Source organism: Heterocephalus glaber, unplaced genomic scaffold (assembly GCF_053883595.1).
Source record: "Heterocephalus glaber isolate CG9 unplaced genomic scaffold, H.glaber_assembly_v1.0 deba00000331, whole genome shotgun sequence".
NCBI classification, from domain to species: domain Eukaryota; kingdom Metazoa; phylum Chordata; class Mammalia; order Rodentia; family Bathyergidae; genus Heterocephalus; species Heterocephalus glaber.
In genome coordinates, this window is record NW_028258142.1 from 49,320,810 (window position 1) to 49,339,717 (window position 18,908).

At 36.5% G+C, this 18,908-nt stretch overlaps 1 protein-coding gene across 1 annotated transcript in view; it reads right to left on the reverse strand.

Annotated features, from left to right (window-relative positions):
• Nucleotides 1-2,576: 2,576 nt before the first annotated feature.
• Dsg1 (desmoglein 1) overlaps nt 2,577-18,908 on the reverse strand; it is a 38,229-nt gene continuing 21,897 nt past the window's right edge. Inside the window, exons 10-15 of the mRNA XM_004853125.3 lie at nt 18,586-18,725; nt 14,965-15,297; nt 12,445-12,578; nt 12,073-12,145; nt 9,670-9,875; nt 2,577-7,469 (exon numbers count right to left, since the gene is read on the reverse strand). Coding sequence (XP_004853182.1) covers nt 6,384-7,469; nt 9,670-9,875; nt 12,073-12,145; nt 12,445-12,578; nt 14,965-15,297; nt 18,586-18,725 — 1,972 coding nt within the window. The 3' untranslated portion in view covers nt 2,577-6,383. The remainder of the gene's footprint in view (nt 7,470-9,669; nt 9,876-12,072; nt 12,146-12,444; nt 12,579-14,964; nt 15,298-18,585; nt 18,726-18,908) is intronic.

Genomic DNA, 18,908 nt, shown 5'->3' on the forward strand with positions numbered 1-18,908 from the left:
TTTATTTCTGGAAGCAAATAGATATGAGAACAATTACTTTCTCAGGTCACTCCTGAAGTTGTATCAGTAAAGTCAAGCCATGTATTATAGCAGAAAGATTATATGTTTAAACACTCTAGGGGGACAAGCATTAATTAACAGAAATGATATAAAATCACAAATCAATGACAAGGAAGGCCTGAAGACTTTCCTATTGTACATCATTGGGGTTTGTTACCGTATCTATCACTATATAGATAGATTGACTCAGAACTCATTCCGATTTATAGGGGAAGGTTCAAGAAAGTGGTGTCCATTAAGAAACTTCTGCAGTTTCTTATAAGCACTGTTTCACCAGAGCTCTCAGAGACGCCAGTGACTATCAGACCTTGAAGGAGTCCCCTCCATATTTCTCTCTTACTAGTTCAGTCAGTGTTCACCCACCTAGTCAGTTAACCCCTGCATTTCTTACTTGATGCCAAAACTACTTTACCCATGTGTTCAGCAGGCTCAGGTAATGACTGTGCTCAGAGGTGGCCCAGAGTATTAGCTGGTGGCAGCTAATGCACATAAATATACCACCTCCCTCACTATTCGGATGGCTTAATTCTGCACTGCCTTCTCTATACATTGGTTCCTCCCAGCATGTTTCCCAGGAGGACAGGGCTTCACGTGCCCATGGTTATAATTGGCTTGATAGTGTTGTGTTCCCTTTTCTGTTTCTCTCTCCATTTTCTACTATTATTTATTTTTTAAAACTTCCTTCAAAACTGTCTTCAAATCCCATCTCTGGGTCTGCTTCTGGTGAACCTACTGTAAGACAGGGATCAAAATGAACCGAGAACTCCAGACCTGCAATTTATTGAGCAGAAACGGGTATATATTTTGCAAGAGATATCTGTTAAGTTGGACAGAAAAAAGCCTCTCTCTCTCTCCCTCTCTCTCTCTCTCCCCTTGTCTCCCTCCCTCCCTCCTCTGTCTCTCTTCCTTCTTTTCCCTTTTCTCTTTTCTCTTTTTCCTCCCTCCCCCCTTTTCTTTTCTTACCAGGAATTGAACAGTTGAACTCAAGTCCTTTGCACTGAGTTACATCCCCAGCCCCTTTTTTACATTTTATTTTTTGAGACGGGGTTTGGCTAAGTTGCCTAGGCTGGGTTTGAATTTGTGATCTTCTTGCCTCGGACTCCAAGAATGCTGGGATTATAAGTGTGTGCTACCATGACCCACTGAAAGTATTTTCATTTGAAAAAAATGTACATTCTGGGTCACACTAAGGTGATCTTCAGTAAGAATAAGATCGGCAAGCAGAGAGGTAGGATCTCTTCCTCCTAGGATTTATATAAGAAGCTAAGAAAGAAGGGATATGACTGAAAAATAGGCACAGATTGTGATACAGCAAGCTCATCACCTGTGTCCAACTAGGAAAAATAAATATCCCATAGTCTGCAGGAATTTGTCTTATTTGAACTCAATCACGAAGTACATGACTAGAAGATGGCATCATTTTCAAACTTTTTGATCTGTTTAATAGGTTTAATAGTCTCCATTTGGACTTACTATACTTGATTTTTTAAAGGCAGTTTATAATAAGATTAAAATTTAATCTATTGCCCAGTGACCTTATGTCCAATTTCTTTCTCTCTGCTGCTCTCCTGACCTATCCGGAATTTTTGTGTTGTCTTTGTCACTTGTTTTGCTACCAAGCTGTTATGGTCCAACCACTCATTTGGATTACTGGAGTAGCCTTCTAGCCAATCTCCTTGATTCTGTGATTTCCTTCCATGAGTGTCAACACTGTAGATAGAGAGGTATTTTAGAAATACAAATCTGAGCAGAGCACTGTTCGCCCCACTCTTTCCAGTGGATCTACATTACATGCAGAGTAGCAGAGGCTTATGATGTCCTGCAAAGCCAAACTCAACCTCACCCCTGGTTTTCTGTGAGGCCTCCTCTGTCCTGCTGCCCTTTGTTTACTCTCTCCAGACCCATAAGCATCCTTGTGCTTTCTTGAATACCCCTCTGTTGCATGTGTCTTGTGCCCAAATAGCCACATGGCTTGCTTAAAGATGAGAGCGCATGATTTTATAACAAATAAGAAAAGTCATTACAACAGAAGCAGAATGCTAGTATAGATAAACTTTAAAAAGTTAGAGTATGAAAGAAAAAAGTAGAAGCACAAAATAAAGGTAAAATGCTAAAAATATAAAAGTTTAAAGTGCGATCTTTAAAAAAAAAAAGCATCTGCCGGGGATTTAGCTCAGTGGTTCTGCTGCCTGCCTCACAAGCACAAGGTTCTGAGTTTGATCCCTGGTACCAAAAAAACCAAAACAAACAATAAAACATCTGTCCATGTGAGTGAGGGTAACTAGTGGGCCAAGGCAGAGCCCTGACATCTCCATGAGGGACTGCACAAGAAGCCTCCTCAGGGAATGGGGAAAGAGAGGAAGTTAGGAAAAGGAGAATGAAAACACATTTTAACACTGTGAAAAGAAAATAATGATCTCTTTGAATATGGAATGAAAATACCAAGTAGAAGTGAACTCCTAATTATTTCTTACAGTCTCTAAACCTCCCCCACCTTGTAATTCAAGAAAAGATAATGGAGGCATATCAAGCATTTTATTACTGTAGACACAACTGTTTGGAAATACAGACCATCTTAAAATAGGCAACAGATGATGAAGCAAGGAACTAGCACCCAAATATTCCAAAACCTTTTATACTGAAACTCAAAGGAAAGCATCTTGTTTTTTACATCACCAAAGATGAATATCAGAGTTTTAAAATGCTTGGAAAATAGACAGAAAAAGAAAAATAAGACTAAACATAGTTTGATCATATAGTATTTAGTAACTTAAATATAACTGGATGGAAGAAGATGTAGAGAATTAAAAAATAAATTATTCATTCAGGCATCCTAACAAACTGAACAAACTAGAACTGAAGACACATTTGACTTCATGGCAACTATCTACTGTGGATTGGTATATTCTGGGACAATACAGAGTAGGCCTTAAAAATGCCAGAAATTCCCACAAAAGGTTAAAAATTATTAAATATGCATGAGAAAGTGTGTGTAGTACTTTTAAAAGTTTGTTTTGGTTTTAAATGTATTTCCAAGAAAGCCATGGTAATTTTTGCTACTGAGTATATCTTTAATCTCTTACAGAAGTCAAAAGGTATCATAAATGTTATGCCTTGGCTTACAATCACATTTTCTTATGAATTCTGAAATAAATTGTGTTACTAAAAGCATCCACTTAATATAAAAATGTAATTTTTGAAGACAAAATTTTGTCAGAATATTATATGGAATGAAAATTATAGTACAGTGCTAAAAACTTTATACATAAATGTAGAATAGATATTGAGAAGAAATAGATAAGTAACCCTAAAAAGTTAGGGTTCTGTAAAATTTTCAGTGCAAATACAGTTGTATCAGGCCTCATGCATGGAGGTACACAATAAGTAGCAGATATATCTGAAATTCAATGTCAAATTAACTTTATAGTATTTTCATTGATATTGAATGGTACAGTATTTGTGATACGTTAATTTTTGCCCCTGAGAATTATTTATTTAGAAATTTAGATGTATAAATATTATGGTTTGTTAGCAAACCATATATGTGTAGCATTAACATTAAATTGATATTTGTTCTACCTTTTGTTAAGAGCCAGTTGACCTAAGATTTAACTTGCAGTATGTACTTAAATTAGAGCTATTTATTTATAAAATGGTTCCCATGATTTTTCTAGGTGTATGAAATGATGCACATGAGTTAAAGCATCTAAAGACAGGAACAAAGCCTGCCCACTGGAAACATGCCTTTAAATGAGTCTTAGAATGGTTGATGTCTTAAAGTAATTTCAAAATTTAGGGCTAAACAGAACATCATTGTCTAACCCTGAAAAAAATTTTTATTTGAAAGCATCTTCCTAGAAACATGGACAATTAATTCTACCACTTAAAATTTGGATTTCCCATGGTTTATAACTAAAGGATCATAACAATGACGGTTTTTAAAGATAGTCACTCTGTCATTTGTTAGACAACCCCCCAAAATATATCTGGAAAGTATCAGTTTTCTTAAGAAAAGATGTATGATGATATATCAGGACAACACATACGTTTCCTGTGGTCAAATATCATTCCCTTTAATTAAGTAATATAAAAATAATTAACAAGTATTTGTATTCCTTCAAATTCCTGGACCCAGGCATGCACAAGTATATTTCAATAAACTTTTTTACTTTACTTCTGGAAAAATATTTCCCATTCTTAACATAATCCCCTAAATGACAGAAAAAATAAAAGAAAGACTCCCGAGCTGGGGATTTAGCTCAGGGGTGCTGCCGCCTGCCTCGAAAGTGCAAGGTCCTGATTTTGATCCCGGGTACCAAAGAAAAGAAAGACTCCCTTTGAATAACTTTATTTACACTTCTGCATTTTGACATATTACAGATTATCAAAATTTTACATATTCTACAGAGCTAATGTAAGATGTATATTGTGGCTTTTATCATATTAACCCCATCTGCTATTATATTGAGCAAAATAGCTCTAGGTAAAGTCATTCACTCCCATCCCTCTTTGACAAGTGTTGGAAGTTGAATAATGATTCTTTGATCTTGTAACATCCTGGAAAATTTGAGTAGTTGACTAGGAAAAAAATCTTTTAAAGTATATAATTCACAACTCCAGGAGGAAGAATTGTTTCCTAGTTTTATTTTGTTGTATGCAGTCTCACTTTAGTGAGCTTATATTAACAATGAACTTTAAAAAGACCAAAAACAAAACAAAACAAAACAAAACAAAACAAAAAAACCCCCAAACAACTCCTCTACCATACAATGGTAAATATACCTATTTCTTGGAATGTGTTGGTTCTCTTTAGAGATTTGTATTCAGGACACATTATATAGCAAGTACACAGAAATAATATATCATAAATAGCACATTACTATGTTTTGAAACTAGAAGAATATGTCCTTTTATACTCTTTAGGAATTATCTATACATCAGAGCATTTATAAGCCAGGAATTTATTGACAAGTCAAATCATGATTTTAAAATTTATGCTAGTGAAAAAATTTAGTTGTTAGGGAGTGAAAGAAATGAGTTTGTCTAGTACTTTTTTATTCTTTCCAACACAGTATCATTAACTGTAAAAGGTTCATGGTTGAGGAATTCAAAATGGCAGCAGAGGGTTGTTAAAAGAAAGTACTAAACTCAAAGCTAATAATTAGTTCGATAGTGCTTTACTGAACAATTCTTTTCTAACTTTCCCCATTTAAAAGTTTAAATGTTCTAAAAACATTTTTTTAAGATCCCCTTAGAAAACTTCCCCATAGCTTAACCATGCTGCTAGCTTCTTCCCCCACAGCTCAGCTTAAGTAAGTCATTTTAACTTTGGAGCAAGGTAACAAAAAGCTGGATGTGCATGACTAACACTTGCTGAAAACAATCTGACAATGCAGTGCAGTTTGTATCTGCTTAGCTGCGAAGGTATTTACCACTAGTGATGACAAACCCGTCACCTGTCCCTTCACTGAACCTGAGACATTTTCCCTTAATATTAATTCACAACCACAGTGGTAAAGAGAAAAATGAGTGTGATGCCTCATAACCTCCCCAGTGGGCAATATTCTTCAAGCTCACATCTACCATTAACCCCAAACAGGGAGCAGGAAAGTCCTTAACTTTTAGCTGAAGCCTCACCTTGAGGTTCAGGCTCAGACTCTGCCAGTTTACCCTGGACAAATCTCATTCTACTGGTAGTTTCTAATGGAATTTTTCTCTTGGGAAGCATTTCCTAATCTGATGTTTATTTCCTCTAGTGCAGTTAAGTACAGTCAAGGTAACAGAGCTTGGTGGCTGTAGGCTTGATTAGGTAATTAGGTTCTTAAATAGCTAACCCTGGTCTGAATCTGTGGTTGGAGTGTTATTTGCATCATCTATGAAATTGATGGGGCAAAATTTCAGATTACATATGGCAGTATATTGCATGGTTAGTTATTTTTGAATACTGCCTGAGTTACATGGCAAATTACAGGAAAACAATGCCAAATGCCATGCTAGGGGTAGTACTTTTACATGACCACATTTAATTTACTCCACATACTGGCTGTAAACTACAGGCCACATAGGTACAAAGACGTCAGGCCTCTAGTTTTAGTCCACTGTCATGAGGTCATTAATATTAATATAAGGAAACACTTCACAAATGTACAGAGAACTCTCTCCCCCATGGCAATGTTTCCATTTATTTTTCTCATTGTGGTTTCTCACAGCAAAGTGAAGCTCTTACCACCTAGCTGTGCATCCTAAGTTACATTATTAGATTTTGGGTGGTGGGAATTGAATCTAAGCCATAATCACCGTGAGCAAGTGCTTCGGGATACCAACTACTTGGTATATTGTACTGTACTGTACTTTGTGATTCGACTTCGGGTTGTGCTAGGGGAGGCAGATCCCAGGGGCTGGGTAAAGTGATGGTCAGAGGAATTCCTCATGTGGCTAATGGTGGCTGTCCCACCCATGGTGCCACTCAGGCCTCCACCTCCACCCAGGCTTCCCAGCCCGATGCCACCACCACTTACTCCAGCTCCACTCAGGCCACTGCCACTGACACCCATGTTGGTGCTAACCAGGCCACTGCTGCCTACGCCACCACTTAACCCAGCTGCACCACTAATTCCACTAATGCCAGCACCGGAAACAACCCTCTCTGTCACAATCACATTGTGGGCATTTGATAAATCTGGGTGCATACTTAGATTGCCCATCATACCAGAAGTTGGTTGAATTACTCTTTCTGTAACTACCACATTTGAAGGCTCTATAGGAGTAGGGATAGTCAGGGAGGTGGGTAGACTTGAACCTGGTGCTATGACCCTTTCTGTCACTATAACATTTGACCCATCTCTCAAGTCAGGCATCTCTAACATTCCATGCAAATCAGCACCTGAGATGGGGCCTACCACCCTCTCTGTCACCACCACATTGGGTGCATGCAGGTTATCATGAAGGTGGACAGAGGGCTTCAGAGCACCAGAGGTGGTGTAGGACTCGGTCACAGTGACATTACCGTAGCCCAGAGGGTCAGGAATAGGCATAGGATGATGTACAGCAGGTCCCGAGGGATAGGTATTCTCAGAAATTACTGTGGTAGCGCCAACGTGCTGGGAGACTTGCTGGTGTCCACTAGCCACTAGCCCCGTTGTTTGCTGAGGGTAGATTGGTTCAGTGTTCTGAGGAGGCCAAGAGGGATCAGGGTCTGGATAGCATACGGTTTCTTTTCCCAGGGTGATATCTGCCAACTTCTTAAATTTAGGCCCAAGAGTCTCCAAGAAGCTTTCATCCAAGTCTTCACCAATGAAACTACAACAACCCACAGAGCCAGCAGGGGAATCTACACCTTCATTATCATATATGAGCAAACAATCTTTGGATGGGCGTCCTTCATCCTCATCAGCATAGGCATATGCTTTCTGGATTTATAGAGGAAAGAAAAAATGGAATTATGAATACATGCTTAATGATAACACAACAGTCTTTATCATTATATTTCTTTTCAAAGCATTACCAAAGAAGAATATATAAAATAAAATTCTAATATCCACAAGAGATGCTTTGCAAATCATTTTGTAATTGCTTGAAATAATTTGATTACAAGTCATTTTAATTGTAACTAACAATACATTTTGAATTTTAAAATGTACTTACATGGACTTTACAAAAATAGTGCACTTTGCATACAATCACATACAAAAACTTACCAAGTCAGAAGGAGATACATAAAGATATGTGCATGTGAAGAAGTTAGGAAGTACACAAAAATATATAAAAAAGTTATAAGAAAGTACACAAAAATGTGTATTAGTTTCAGTCTAAAAATGCAGTTCATAGATTATAAATTCACTCAGCATTGTATTTTCTTTTCTTCAGGTGGAATGAATGTGATAGTTCCATGAAGGTTTATTTTAATGTGGCTTTTTCAGTACAACAGGAAAAACTGACTTTGGTTCTATGCCACTTTTGGATTCAAAATTGAAGGTGATTATAGACGATTTTAAAAAATAGAATCTCTGTCAACACTGTTCTGAAAACCCACAGAGGTGCACTTTCATGTTGCCTTTGCAGTTCGTAGTCCTGGATTGCAAACTTTCAGGCTATCGGAAACATCTTATAGCAGGCCAACTTATTATACCATTTGGTTAAAAATATTTATTCAGTCCTTGCTGTTGGGCAGATACTCTGTTGTAAATTAGGCTATGCGGTAATGAACATAAGGAGATAAAATCCTTCTCTCCTAGGACTTATATTTGGGCAAGATAGAGAACACATAAACATGTTACATCAGGGAGTGGTAGATACGGAGAAAAGGAATAGAAAGTGATGGAAGTTGTTCTTTCAGAGAGGGAGCTGAATGAAGGTATCCTTGATAAAGTGGTGTTTGGAGATTGCAGTGAAGTGATAGTGTTCTAGCTAGTGGGAGGTAAGTGCAAAAGTTTCCAGGCAGAATTCTCCTTCTCAAGACACTATATTCATAGGTAGGGACACAAACAGGAAGTGTTCCCATGTATTTCAGTAACAAGTCTCATTTTTTTGTACTACTATTTGAAAGACTTTGACCAAAATTTTGTTTAAAAATATCAGCTATCCTCTAAATTGCCCAATCTGTGGTTTACATTGTTTTTGCCCTCTTTTTTTAAATGAAGAGGAATTGTCTTAGGCTAAAAATAAATATATAATAGGGTTAACATACATAAAAAACTTCCCTTTTAAAAATATTTTTTCTTATGACATTAAAAAAAGAAGCAAAAAAGGTGGGCTGCAGGTTGGACAGATCTGGCAGGGAAGTTAGCGAAGTATTTTGGATCAGAACACAAAAGGAAATGTATTTTCAGTTAGCATAAGGGATGGGAACTTGCTGAAGGTTGATCAAGCGCATGGTTTATAACCATGAGCAACTGGGGCTCTGCCCAAGAATGGCAAAGTTAATTCTCCTGCTGCTTCTCTAAGCCCTCACACTCTTGTATCACTTGCAGGTTGTTTTGGAATGTTCTGGAAGTATACTATGAATGTTTTCTATGTGCCCGGCACTGAGCTGGGTACCAGCTATATAACATAGAGAATAAATGGATGAGACCCTAAAAATGGTAGTCAACATACAAGCTAACAGATTTTACAAGTGATAAGTTTTATCAAATGAGTAAACAACGTGTTACAAAAATACAGATCGGAAACCAGATGAGAGAGTTGACTGTAAAAATTTCAGAGAGGCAGAGATATTTGAACAGAGTCTTGAAAGATGCGTAGGAGTTTATAAGAGGATGGCATTAAAAGCATTCAAGGAGGCACTCAGCATAAACGGAGGTGAAAAGTCTTCTGTGAATAAGGCAAAAGAGGTAGGGAGGGGACAATATGTGAATAAACTTAATTGCCATGTTAAGGAGTTTCGACTTCATGTTATTGACAAAATAGAGCTGGAAGCCATTGACCAATTTCCAAATTGCAGAGTAAGGTGCTTAAACCAGAACTTTAGAAATATGACTCAGCACCAATATGGATCATTGGGCATAAAGGCTAGAAGCTGGGAATCTAAGCTTCCCACCAAACCGCTAATGGGAATTATTAAAAGCTTTGAATACAGTGGTAGTGAGGAAGCCAGATGGCTAGAAGCCTTACCTGACAGAAGTAGTTTTCCATGAAATTCATATTCAGACCCTCTCTACATTCCCTCATAGAGTTTCTTCGTAATGTTCCGGAATATTCTTGGCATATCTCAGGTGCAGCTGGTGTTTTAACTCCCTCAATTAGTTCAAATCCTGTCATTCTTTCTCCTCCTCCCAGGTCTTGCATTTCTCTGGCACAATAGTCATTTGTATAAACACCTAAAAGTGTTTGATAATGTTAAATTTATTTTCTCTAGTGTATTGTGAACCAAAAACTAACAACTTACTATAATACAGAGTTTCCTCATTCAGATATGCATTTCTGAGCAAAGAAATAAAATGAAGATGACATATAAAGAAGAGAGAACTATAATTGATATTGAGTTCAAAATAATGCTATTAATCTGTTGTTAACTTGGTCATTATCTGCTGAGAGGCTACTGTATAGTGTGCTGGAAGAGGGTGCTGCAGAGAAGTTACAAAAACTTACGTTCTAAAGAGTTTGACTTCAAACTGAGGAAAGTTGGGGGGGTAAAATACTCATTTAAAAGGCAAAAGAGCAGCCTAAGTTAAACCCAAATGTGTTATTGGACATGCAGGGTGTTCAGAAGGTGTAAGAACCATTGAGGAAAGTCTCCATGGAGAGTCTTAGATTTGCACTGGGATGAGAGGGGTGTGTAGAAGCTTGCCATAATATTCAAGGTAAGTGGTGTAAGGTGGTAGCTGGGAGTATGGAAGTGCCATGGAAGGGAGAATATTCACTTAAGGACAGGTGTTCTGTGGCTTTAATGTTCTAAAGGTCTTGAGTTTGGGGACAGTATGTATCTATATATCTATATATATATATATCTTTTATATTTCAATGACTCTGGTGCCTTCTATGAGGCTTTGCTCAAGATTTGTGCAAAGGTTTGTAGACTTGATGTGGGAATAATTGCACAAGGATATACTGGTGGATTTGACTTTTTGACAAGTCTTGAGAACTGATTGGACACCAATGAAAAGAGAGATTCTACCAATCATTTCTGCTTTTGAGGTGGGAAGATACTGGCATCATTCATAAAAATGGATGGATCAGGAGAAGAAATAGGTTTAAAGACTAGTGTATTCCACTTCTTTGAATAACATATTAGTTCTACAAGTTATAAACATTTCTATGCCTGTTACATTTTACAGTGCTCAAAGTAGGAAAGTAATAATTATTAGTTTGCAGAAGACTAAGAATAGGGAAGTGTCCCAAGGGAACAAGGATGAGGGGTGAGGAAGAGGGGAAGGGGAAATGAGTAGAATAAAAATGTGCCCTGTACAGGAACCTAATAATCTCAGTGAATGTAAACATTACATGCCACAACATGTGCTATGATTAATAATATCAACAAGAATGAATATCAGGATAGAGGAATTAGAGGAAGAGGGAGGAAGGTGGGAGGGGAGGAGAGGGGTATTAAAAAGAAAAGGAAACAAGCTGTAGTATGTACACGCGCCCGCTCCCCAAGATAATGCTGCAAACATGTAGTAATAAAACAAAAAGTTAAAAAAAAGAAAAAGACTAAGAGAAAAATAAGAGAATCAGTAACATTTGCCTTGAAAAGAGTAGTAAGGTGTAACTATTTTCATGGACTTGTGAATTTCATTGTTCTTTTTATTGTAGTGGTAGTTACCCACTTACTGTGAGATTCTAATTGTTCTCCAGCTTCTGCCTGTGAACTGGTCTTGACTCTGATTTGGAGGTAAGCTGTATTTACAGTCTTACTCCTATATAAGCAGAATATCCACTATGTGCCCACAATCTTACTTTGCAAGCTTTTTATAATATTTTGTCTATTGACCTTCAATTTAAGAAATTGGATAAAATTTTTTCAGGTCACCATTTATGCTGATTCTGAGAACCAATGTAGTTTTTCTTTGTCATAATAAGCAGCTAAAGTCTGAACAATTTTGAATTATTAAGTTGTGGAAGAAGATTGTAACCTCAATAAATGAGCACCTCTATTTTAATTAGGTTGCACTATAATTTTAATCATATATACAGTCATATACATATATATGTAAAGTCATATACATATAGTCATATATGTAATTATTTGGGTAAATGAAATTTTTTGTTAGATTAAAAACCCTTGACAAAATTGACTCATGGTTATAATTCAGTACTTCTAGTATAGAGGGCTTAATTATGATTCAGTACTTCTAGTATAGAGGTCTTAATTATGTTCTGATGATTGAAGAAGAGTTAAAAAGTATAGGGCATAAGAATAGTAGAGTGGGTTTTCTTTAATTTAGAAATTAGTCACTGAAAAGGGAATTATATAAACACTTCAAAGACAAATAAGGCCATCAAAAAACCCCACTAAGATATACTAAGAGAGAGCAGAGTTCCTTCTTAGTGATTGGAGCTGTTAAAATTTTTTCTCACCTGAGTTGTCAATGCATTCCATCATGGTTGCACCACCGGGTGGTATTTGTGGCACACAGATAGTGGCCAAATCCTAAAACACAGGAAGCAACATTTTTCTATTTGTAACGAGTCTTTTCTTTCTATAGTCATGGTTTTAATGAATTACTTCAGATTTCCTAAACAACTAGTATCTCAGAATCTTTTGAAATCCGCTTAAAGCTTGAACCTCCCTCAGAAAGTCTTCTCTGGTCATCCCTCCTAATTTTGATGTGCTTTTGATCCCTCTTCCTGCCCCCCTTAGCTATTCCAGAACAAAGAACAGTGTAGACCGAGTGACAGGTTCATCTGTGGAGACAGAGTTAGGTCTCAGTCTTACAGCTCAGCACTTACGTGGGGTTCAGGCTGTGGTCCTTCTACTGCCCAGGAATGAATCGCTCCATCGGAACATTCAGGGACAGGCTCAAAGCCAGCGCCGCCCCCAGGGGCACCTCCGCAATCACAACAGATCAACAAGAATGGGACCACTGGCGGTGGAAAGACAGAAATTCTGGAGTCAACAGAGGACCATATTAAAACAATCTGCTTTTACTACTGGCTAAATTTGAATTCTTAATAGAACTGCATTTGATTTTAAAATTATGATGAAAATTTCAGAAAATAAACTATCATTGGCAGACACCAAAATAAATGCAAGCTTTAACATACTAGTCAATTTAAGTTTTTATGGTATTAAAATTATAAATAGTATTATATGATGAAAGTAGATAAATCTTTCCCCTGTCATTACTCAGGAAAGTAGCAAAGAAGAGAACAAAGAAAGCTGGAGAAGCCAGGCAAAATGTTTGATTCTTCTGTTTTCTCCTTCATGCCCTTTGTTATTTTTAGGCTTTCACACATGCCTGCCTTTATTTTAATAGTAAAATCTCACGCATGCATTGAGCAATTATTCTTATGAGGCTCATATTTTCCCCTACACAGATACCTTTTCCTTAAGTTATTCTTACACAACTAGAAAATAATCACATAATTTCCTATGAGTTTTTCTGTTAATCAGTTTTCTCATTCATCTATTTAAATATCCATTTTTATTATCCTTTTACTATTTTATTTAAATCATCTTTTTTGTGTTATATAATCTTGATCAATGGTTTTGAATGCATGGATGGATGAAAGGAAGAATGTGCAAGTAAAAATGGAGGAAAGAAGGAGGAAAAAGGAAGAAAGCAAGGAGATCGCTTGAAAGAAATTAGAAAATAGAAAAGAAAGAAAATAGAAAAATCAAGGAAAAATGGAGAGAAGACAAAAGGAATAGAGCCACTTGTCTTTTGCATTTTTGAAAATCTGCTAGACTAAAATAAAACTTTAAATTTAGCAATATTAACTTTAAGTCCCATATATAATTTTAAAATGTGAGTCACCAATATAAAAACTAACTCAAAGTTAAAGTTAGATATAATTGATAGTTATAATAATTAGTACCTGGGTATTTAAGTTACTTTCATAAAGTAATAAGTTTTAGTTTTTTAATGTTGATTGATAATCAATACAGCTAAACAATTAAAGAATTATATGTTCTCCTATATATTTTATGTTACATTCTGTCAGTTTGCTGGAGTTTTTGTATTTTTCTTGGCTTTGTTCATTTTGATGAGAATATTTTTGTTTGAAACTTGTCCCTCCTTTCACAGAACATTTCCTGGTCATTATTTCAACTTTTTATGGGGCAATAAGAACTCCTATTACTTAATATAGAACTTTCACTTTTGGAGCATTTTTAGATTAGGGGAAAGAGCCCCAACTGTGCCATCAGCATGTTGAAACTCAGTGGTTTAGGTGAATTAATATTGATTGAAATGTTCAAGAAGATGAGTTATTTAGTGAGGGAAAATCTGTTTTTCAGATAAATTTAGTATTGTGTGTATTGATAGCCATTCGTGTATTAAGAGAAATGAAGATAAGAAAAAAAATGTTTCATATCTAATGGCTCTGGACTGAGATTTGATGTGTTTTAATTCTGACACCAAGATTTTATGAAATTGTTATGCAATGTTTGCTTCCACATACCACCCTACTTACTTCCCAGTTCCCTTTTCATTCCTCAGACTGAGGCATGTGACTCATCACCAGCTTATTTCCATTATCATCCCAGCCAATGAGAGACCACCTGGAGAATTCCCTGGATTCTACCCCATGACTCGATCCTTGGCTCAGGCTACTCTCGTGGCCTTAAGATGTGCTCAATGCTTCATGTACAATACTTTTTCTGGTTTTTTCCCCCTCATCATAGCGATTTTGTGAGATATAAATAGTATTGTTTAATAGATGACAAAAGCAAGGCTCAAAGAGGTTCAGACGATGAAGTTTTTAGGAACGGATTTCAACCCTAGGTCTATGTGGTGCTCCCTTCTACCACTTCAAAGTATCCAGCCTCCGTCTTTCTAGTCAAGTGCATCCTTTCTTCTCTTCACACGGGTAGCTTTTATTGTAGTACCTTGCTTTCTCATTTGTTGAGGCTTTTGCATAGATTTTTTTCTCTTTATAGTGTGTTCCCTTTCTCTTGTCCGGCAGCCTCTTTCTCATGTGTTAAAACTCAACTTAGAGTTTACTTTCTCTAAGTAGCCTTTTCTGATTGTTTCAATAAGTTATCTCTGGTTGTCTTCACTCACATAGCAATTTGAGCTTGCTTGCCATGGGACTTTCCTCTTACACTGAGATAGATTACAAACAAGGTTTGACCCCGCACTGTTCTACAGGGGGTCAAGAAGCTCCATTTTTTCATTTTATGAACCCAGTACCAAGAATAGAATTGTCTTCATAACTGCTCAAATTAAGAATTTGTAAGATATATTTCATCGAAGAATCAGAAGGCGTATTTCCTCCACATACAACTAGAATTATTAAAGTACTTACATCCCAGGACTAGGAATCCCATGATGAGTAGTCCAATGCCCGCAGGGCCAAAGTGCACATTATCTGCAATTCCATTTTCAAATGCTTCACCACCATTATATGCACCACCATTTTTGTCACCATTTTCTTCGTTGTTGACATCAGTATCATCACTGGAAGATTGTCCACCGGTGTTGGTACTAGTGCCACCTCCACTGCTGTCTTCGGTAGTGTTTTCTGAAGTAGTGCCTGTGTTGCTGCTGCCACCCTGTGTACTGCTGCTATCTTCTGTTACCCAGCCAGAACCTTCAAGGTCAATAATAATTGTACCAGTACAAGTTCTATGAAGAGAATCTGTAACAAGGTTTAAAAGGGAAGAAATGTTTTATACATGTAGTGTAATGGTTGCCGAGTAATACAGAACTATTTTCTTCTTGCATCAATACTGACTTCAATGTTTTTATTCCCATTGATTCAGTAATGTCTGAAATTATCCCTTATCTATGACTCAGTTTTTTGTTTTTTGTTTTTTTTTTTGAGACAGGATCTTGCTATGCAGTTCACGCTGACCTTGCTATTTAGCCCAGGTTGAATTTGAACTTGCAGCGATCCTCCTGCCTCAGCCTCTCCAGTACTGGGATTACAGATGTGCGCCACCGTGCCCAGTTTATTCCGTTTTTAAAGTCAATCAATTATTATGTTGTTATAACTAACATTATTATTGTTAGTAACATTATTCGATTATTTCTTTACATTTTAAGTAGTTGGACAGTACATATAAGTTGAAAATTATAAGAAGAGGCAAACTAAAACCACAAACCATCATAGGCAAGGAAAACCAAGGACAACTTCTATTGATTTTTTGGGGGGGATAATCTTTTGCCCTTAATTATAATTTCTAAAGGTTGTTTATTATTTATGTTACATTGATATGACCATATGGTTCATTCCGTATTATATTTTTTAACTATAAAGCTGTAAGCATTCTTTCATATTTTAATACAGTTTTCATTAACATATTTTCTAATGGCTACATGACCTTATTTTTTTATAATTCTTTTATTGGTGCATTGTAGGTATACAACACAATTACATTTCTCATTGGGAATTGTACCTTTACATAATGCATCTTGGTTCTTATTTTTTCCCCATTTCTAGCCCTCCCTTCACCCCCTCCACCCTTCCCTATTTACAAAGACTTTATTTCCATTTGTTCCATTTCTCAGCATTTTTTCCTTTCCCTTCTTTCCTTTCCCCTGCCCCTCCCACTACCCCTACCCCTTTGGACCTTTTCTTCCTATTTTACATTATCGATTATTCATTCTAATCAATGGTACATTTTAGGTATACAATCTAATGACATTCATCATTGGAAATTTGCACCTTTACATAGTCTCTCTTGGTTCTTATTTTTCACCTTTGCCCAGCCCTCCCTTCAACCCCTCCAGTCCTCTCTATTTACAAAGATTTTGTTCCTATTTTTCCATTTTCTCATATTAATCCCATTCCCTTCTATCCTTTCCCCTAGCCCTCCCACTTCCTTCCCCTTTGCCCCTTTTCTTCCTATTCCACATTACCTATTATACATTTAGTCCTTATTTACACTTTCAGTTTCTCACACCAGAGAAACTATTCAGTATTTACACATCTGTGTCCTATTTATTTCACTTAAGATTATCGCCTCAATGTGCATCCACTTAGCTATAAATGTCTCTAATTTCTCATTTTTTGTGGCTGAGTAGTACTCCATTTTATAAAAAGCCACATTTTCTTTATCCAGTCTCCGGTTGATGGGCATTTGGACTGTTACCAGGTTTTAGCTATTACAAACTGTGCTGCTATGAACATGGGTGCACATATATCACTGTGGTATGATCCTTTTAATTCTTTGGGGAAGATCCCCAGCAGTGGAATAGCAGGGTCAAATGGGACTTCCAGTCCTAGTTCTTTGAGGTATCTCCATACTGATTTCCACAGTGCTTGCCCCAGTCTACACTCCCACCAGCAGTGGAGCAGGGTTCCTCTTTCCCCACAGCCCCACCAGCATTTGTTATTGGTTGATTTCATGATAGCAGCCATTCTTTCTGGAGTGAAGTGGAATCTCAGTGTTGTTTTCATTTGCATCTCTCAAATGACCAGTGATGTTGAACATTTTTTCATGTATTTATTTGCTATTTCTACTTCTTTGTCTGAGAAATGTCTATTCATTTCAGATGCCCATTTTTCGATTGGGTCTTTAAATTTGGGAGGTCTGATCTTTTAAAATTCTTTATAGATTTGAGATAGTAGTCCTTTGTCTGAGGAAGAGCAGGTGAAGATTTTTTCCCCACATTGTGGGTTATCTCTTCACACTGCTGGTGGTTTCTCTTGCTGTGCAGAAGCCTTTTAATAAGAAGAGATCCCATTTGTTGATTGTTTGTGCTAGGTCACAGGCAACTGAGGTTTTGTTCATAAAATCTTTTCCTACACCAATGTCTTCAAGGGTTCTACCTAACCTCTATTCCAACTGGTTCAGAGTTTCTATTTTAATATTTAGATCTTTAATCCATTTTGATTTTAGTTTAGTGCATGGTGAGAGATATAGGTCTAGTTTTAATCTTTGACAAGTTGAAGCCCAATTTTTCCAGCACCATTTATTAAAGAGGCTATCTTTCCTCCAGTGAGGGTGTTTGGCTCTTTTGTCGAAGATGAGATGGCTGAGTGAGTCTGGCGTTGTTTCTGCATCTTCTAATCTGTTCCACTGGTCCTCAGGTCTGTTTCTTTGCCAGTACCATGCTGTTTTTATCACAGTAGCTTTGTAGTAGAGTTGCAGGTTGGGGATTGTGATACCCCCTGCCATGTCTCTGTTACCTAGAATTGGTTTTGCTATTCTAGGTCTCTTCTTGTTCCAAATGAATTTTTGGATTGTTTTCTCAAGGAACATGACCTTATATTAAGTGGGCCATGGTTCACCTGCTCAGTTACTTACTGGAATTGCTGGCAATATTTAATTATTAAAGATAGTGCTGTAGTTAGCATCTTTGTACATTAAGCCTTTTATATTTAGCATGCTTCCTAAGATTTTTGGAAATGTAATTATTGGGTAAAAATATCATTTGTTTAAGGTTATTTTGGTTAGTGCTGTTACACAGATGTAAGTTCAGTTGTCTGACTTTTCATTAATATAACACTAGGACTTGGTGCAATGACTGATATTTTATTAAGATTTTGTATTGTCTGAATAAAAAATCTCCAGATGTCTCCAACAGTGGTAGGTTTAAACCCAATCTATATGATATAAAATCCTGTGATGTTTCAGTCATACTATTGTTATTGTTTTTGTTATTTTTATCACTATCATCCTTCCTTCTAAATTTATATTGTCCCATTTAACAGAAGACTGATCTATAGATGAGTTAAATAACTTCACTAAGATTCTATAACTATAAATGATGGTACAAGATACCAGTCCAGTCTCATTTCAGATTTTAGCCACTAAATTACACTGTCTAATAGCATTAAAATTTTGAATTTATAATGCCCAATATGATAACTTTTACAGGAAAAAAGTTTCTTTAAAATGCAACAATGAAAATTTTAATATATGAGTATATTTCCATATAGCATCCTCTAGAAGAAAAAGAAGTTAAACTGATGTCTTACCATCTATAGATAAAATTGTTCCTTGGTATCTTTTGTTAAGCATTTGATACTGTTCCATGGTAACTCTATTTCTTAAAGTGAGTATGCCTGTTTTTGAGTCAACAGCTAGCAGGTCAGCTGGATTATTTCCCATTACATATCTGTATTTGAAAGAAAACAGTACAAATTAATGTCAACTATCTAAAAAAGACTTCTGAATTATAAATTGCATTCCTCAGGTCAGTAGATATAAACTGTAGATATACTTTTTAATTAATTATTAAAGGATTACTTTTTGAAAGCAGTACCACTTATATGCATCTATTCAGAAGCAGATGAACGAT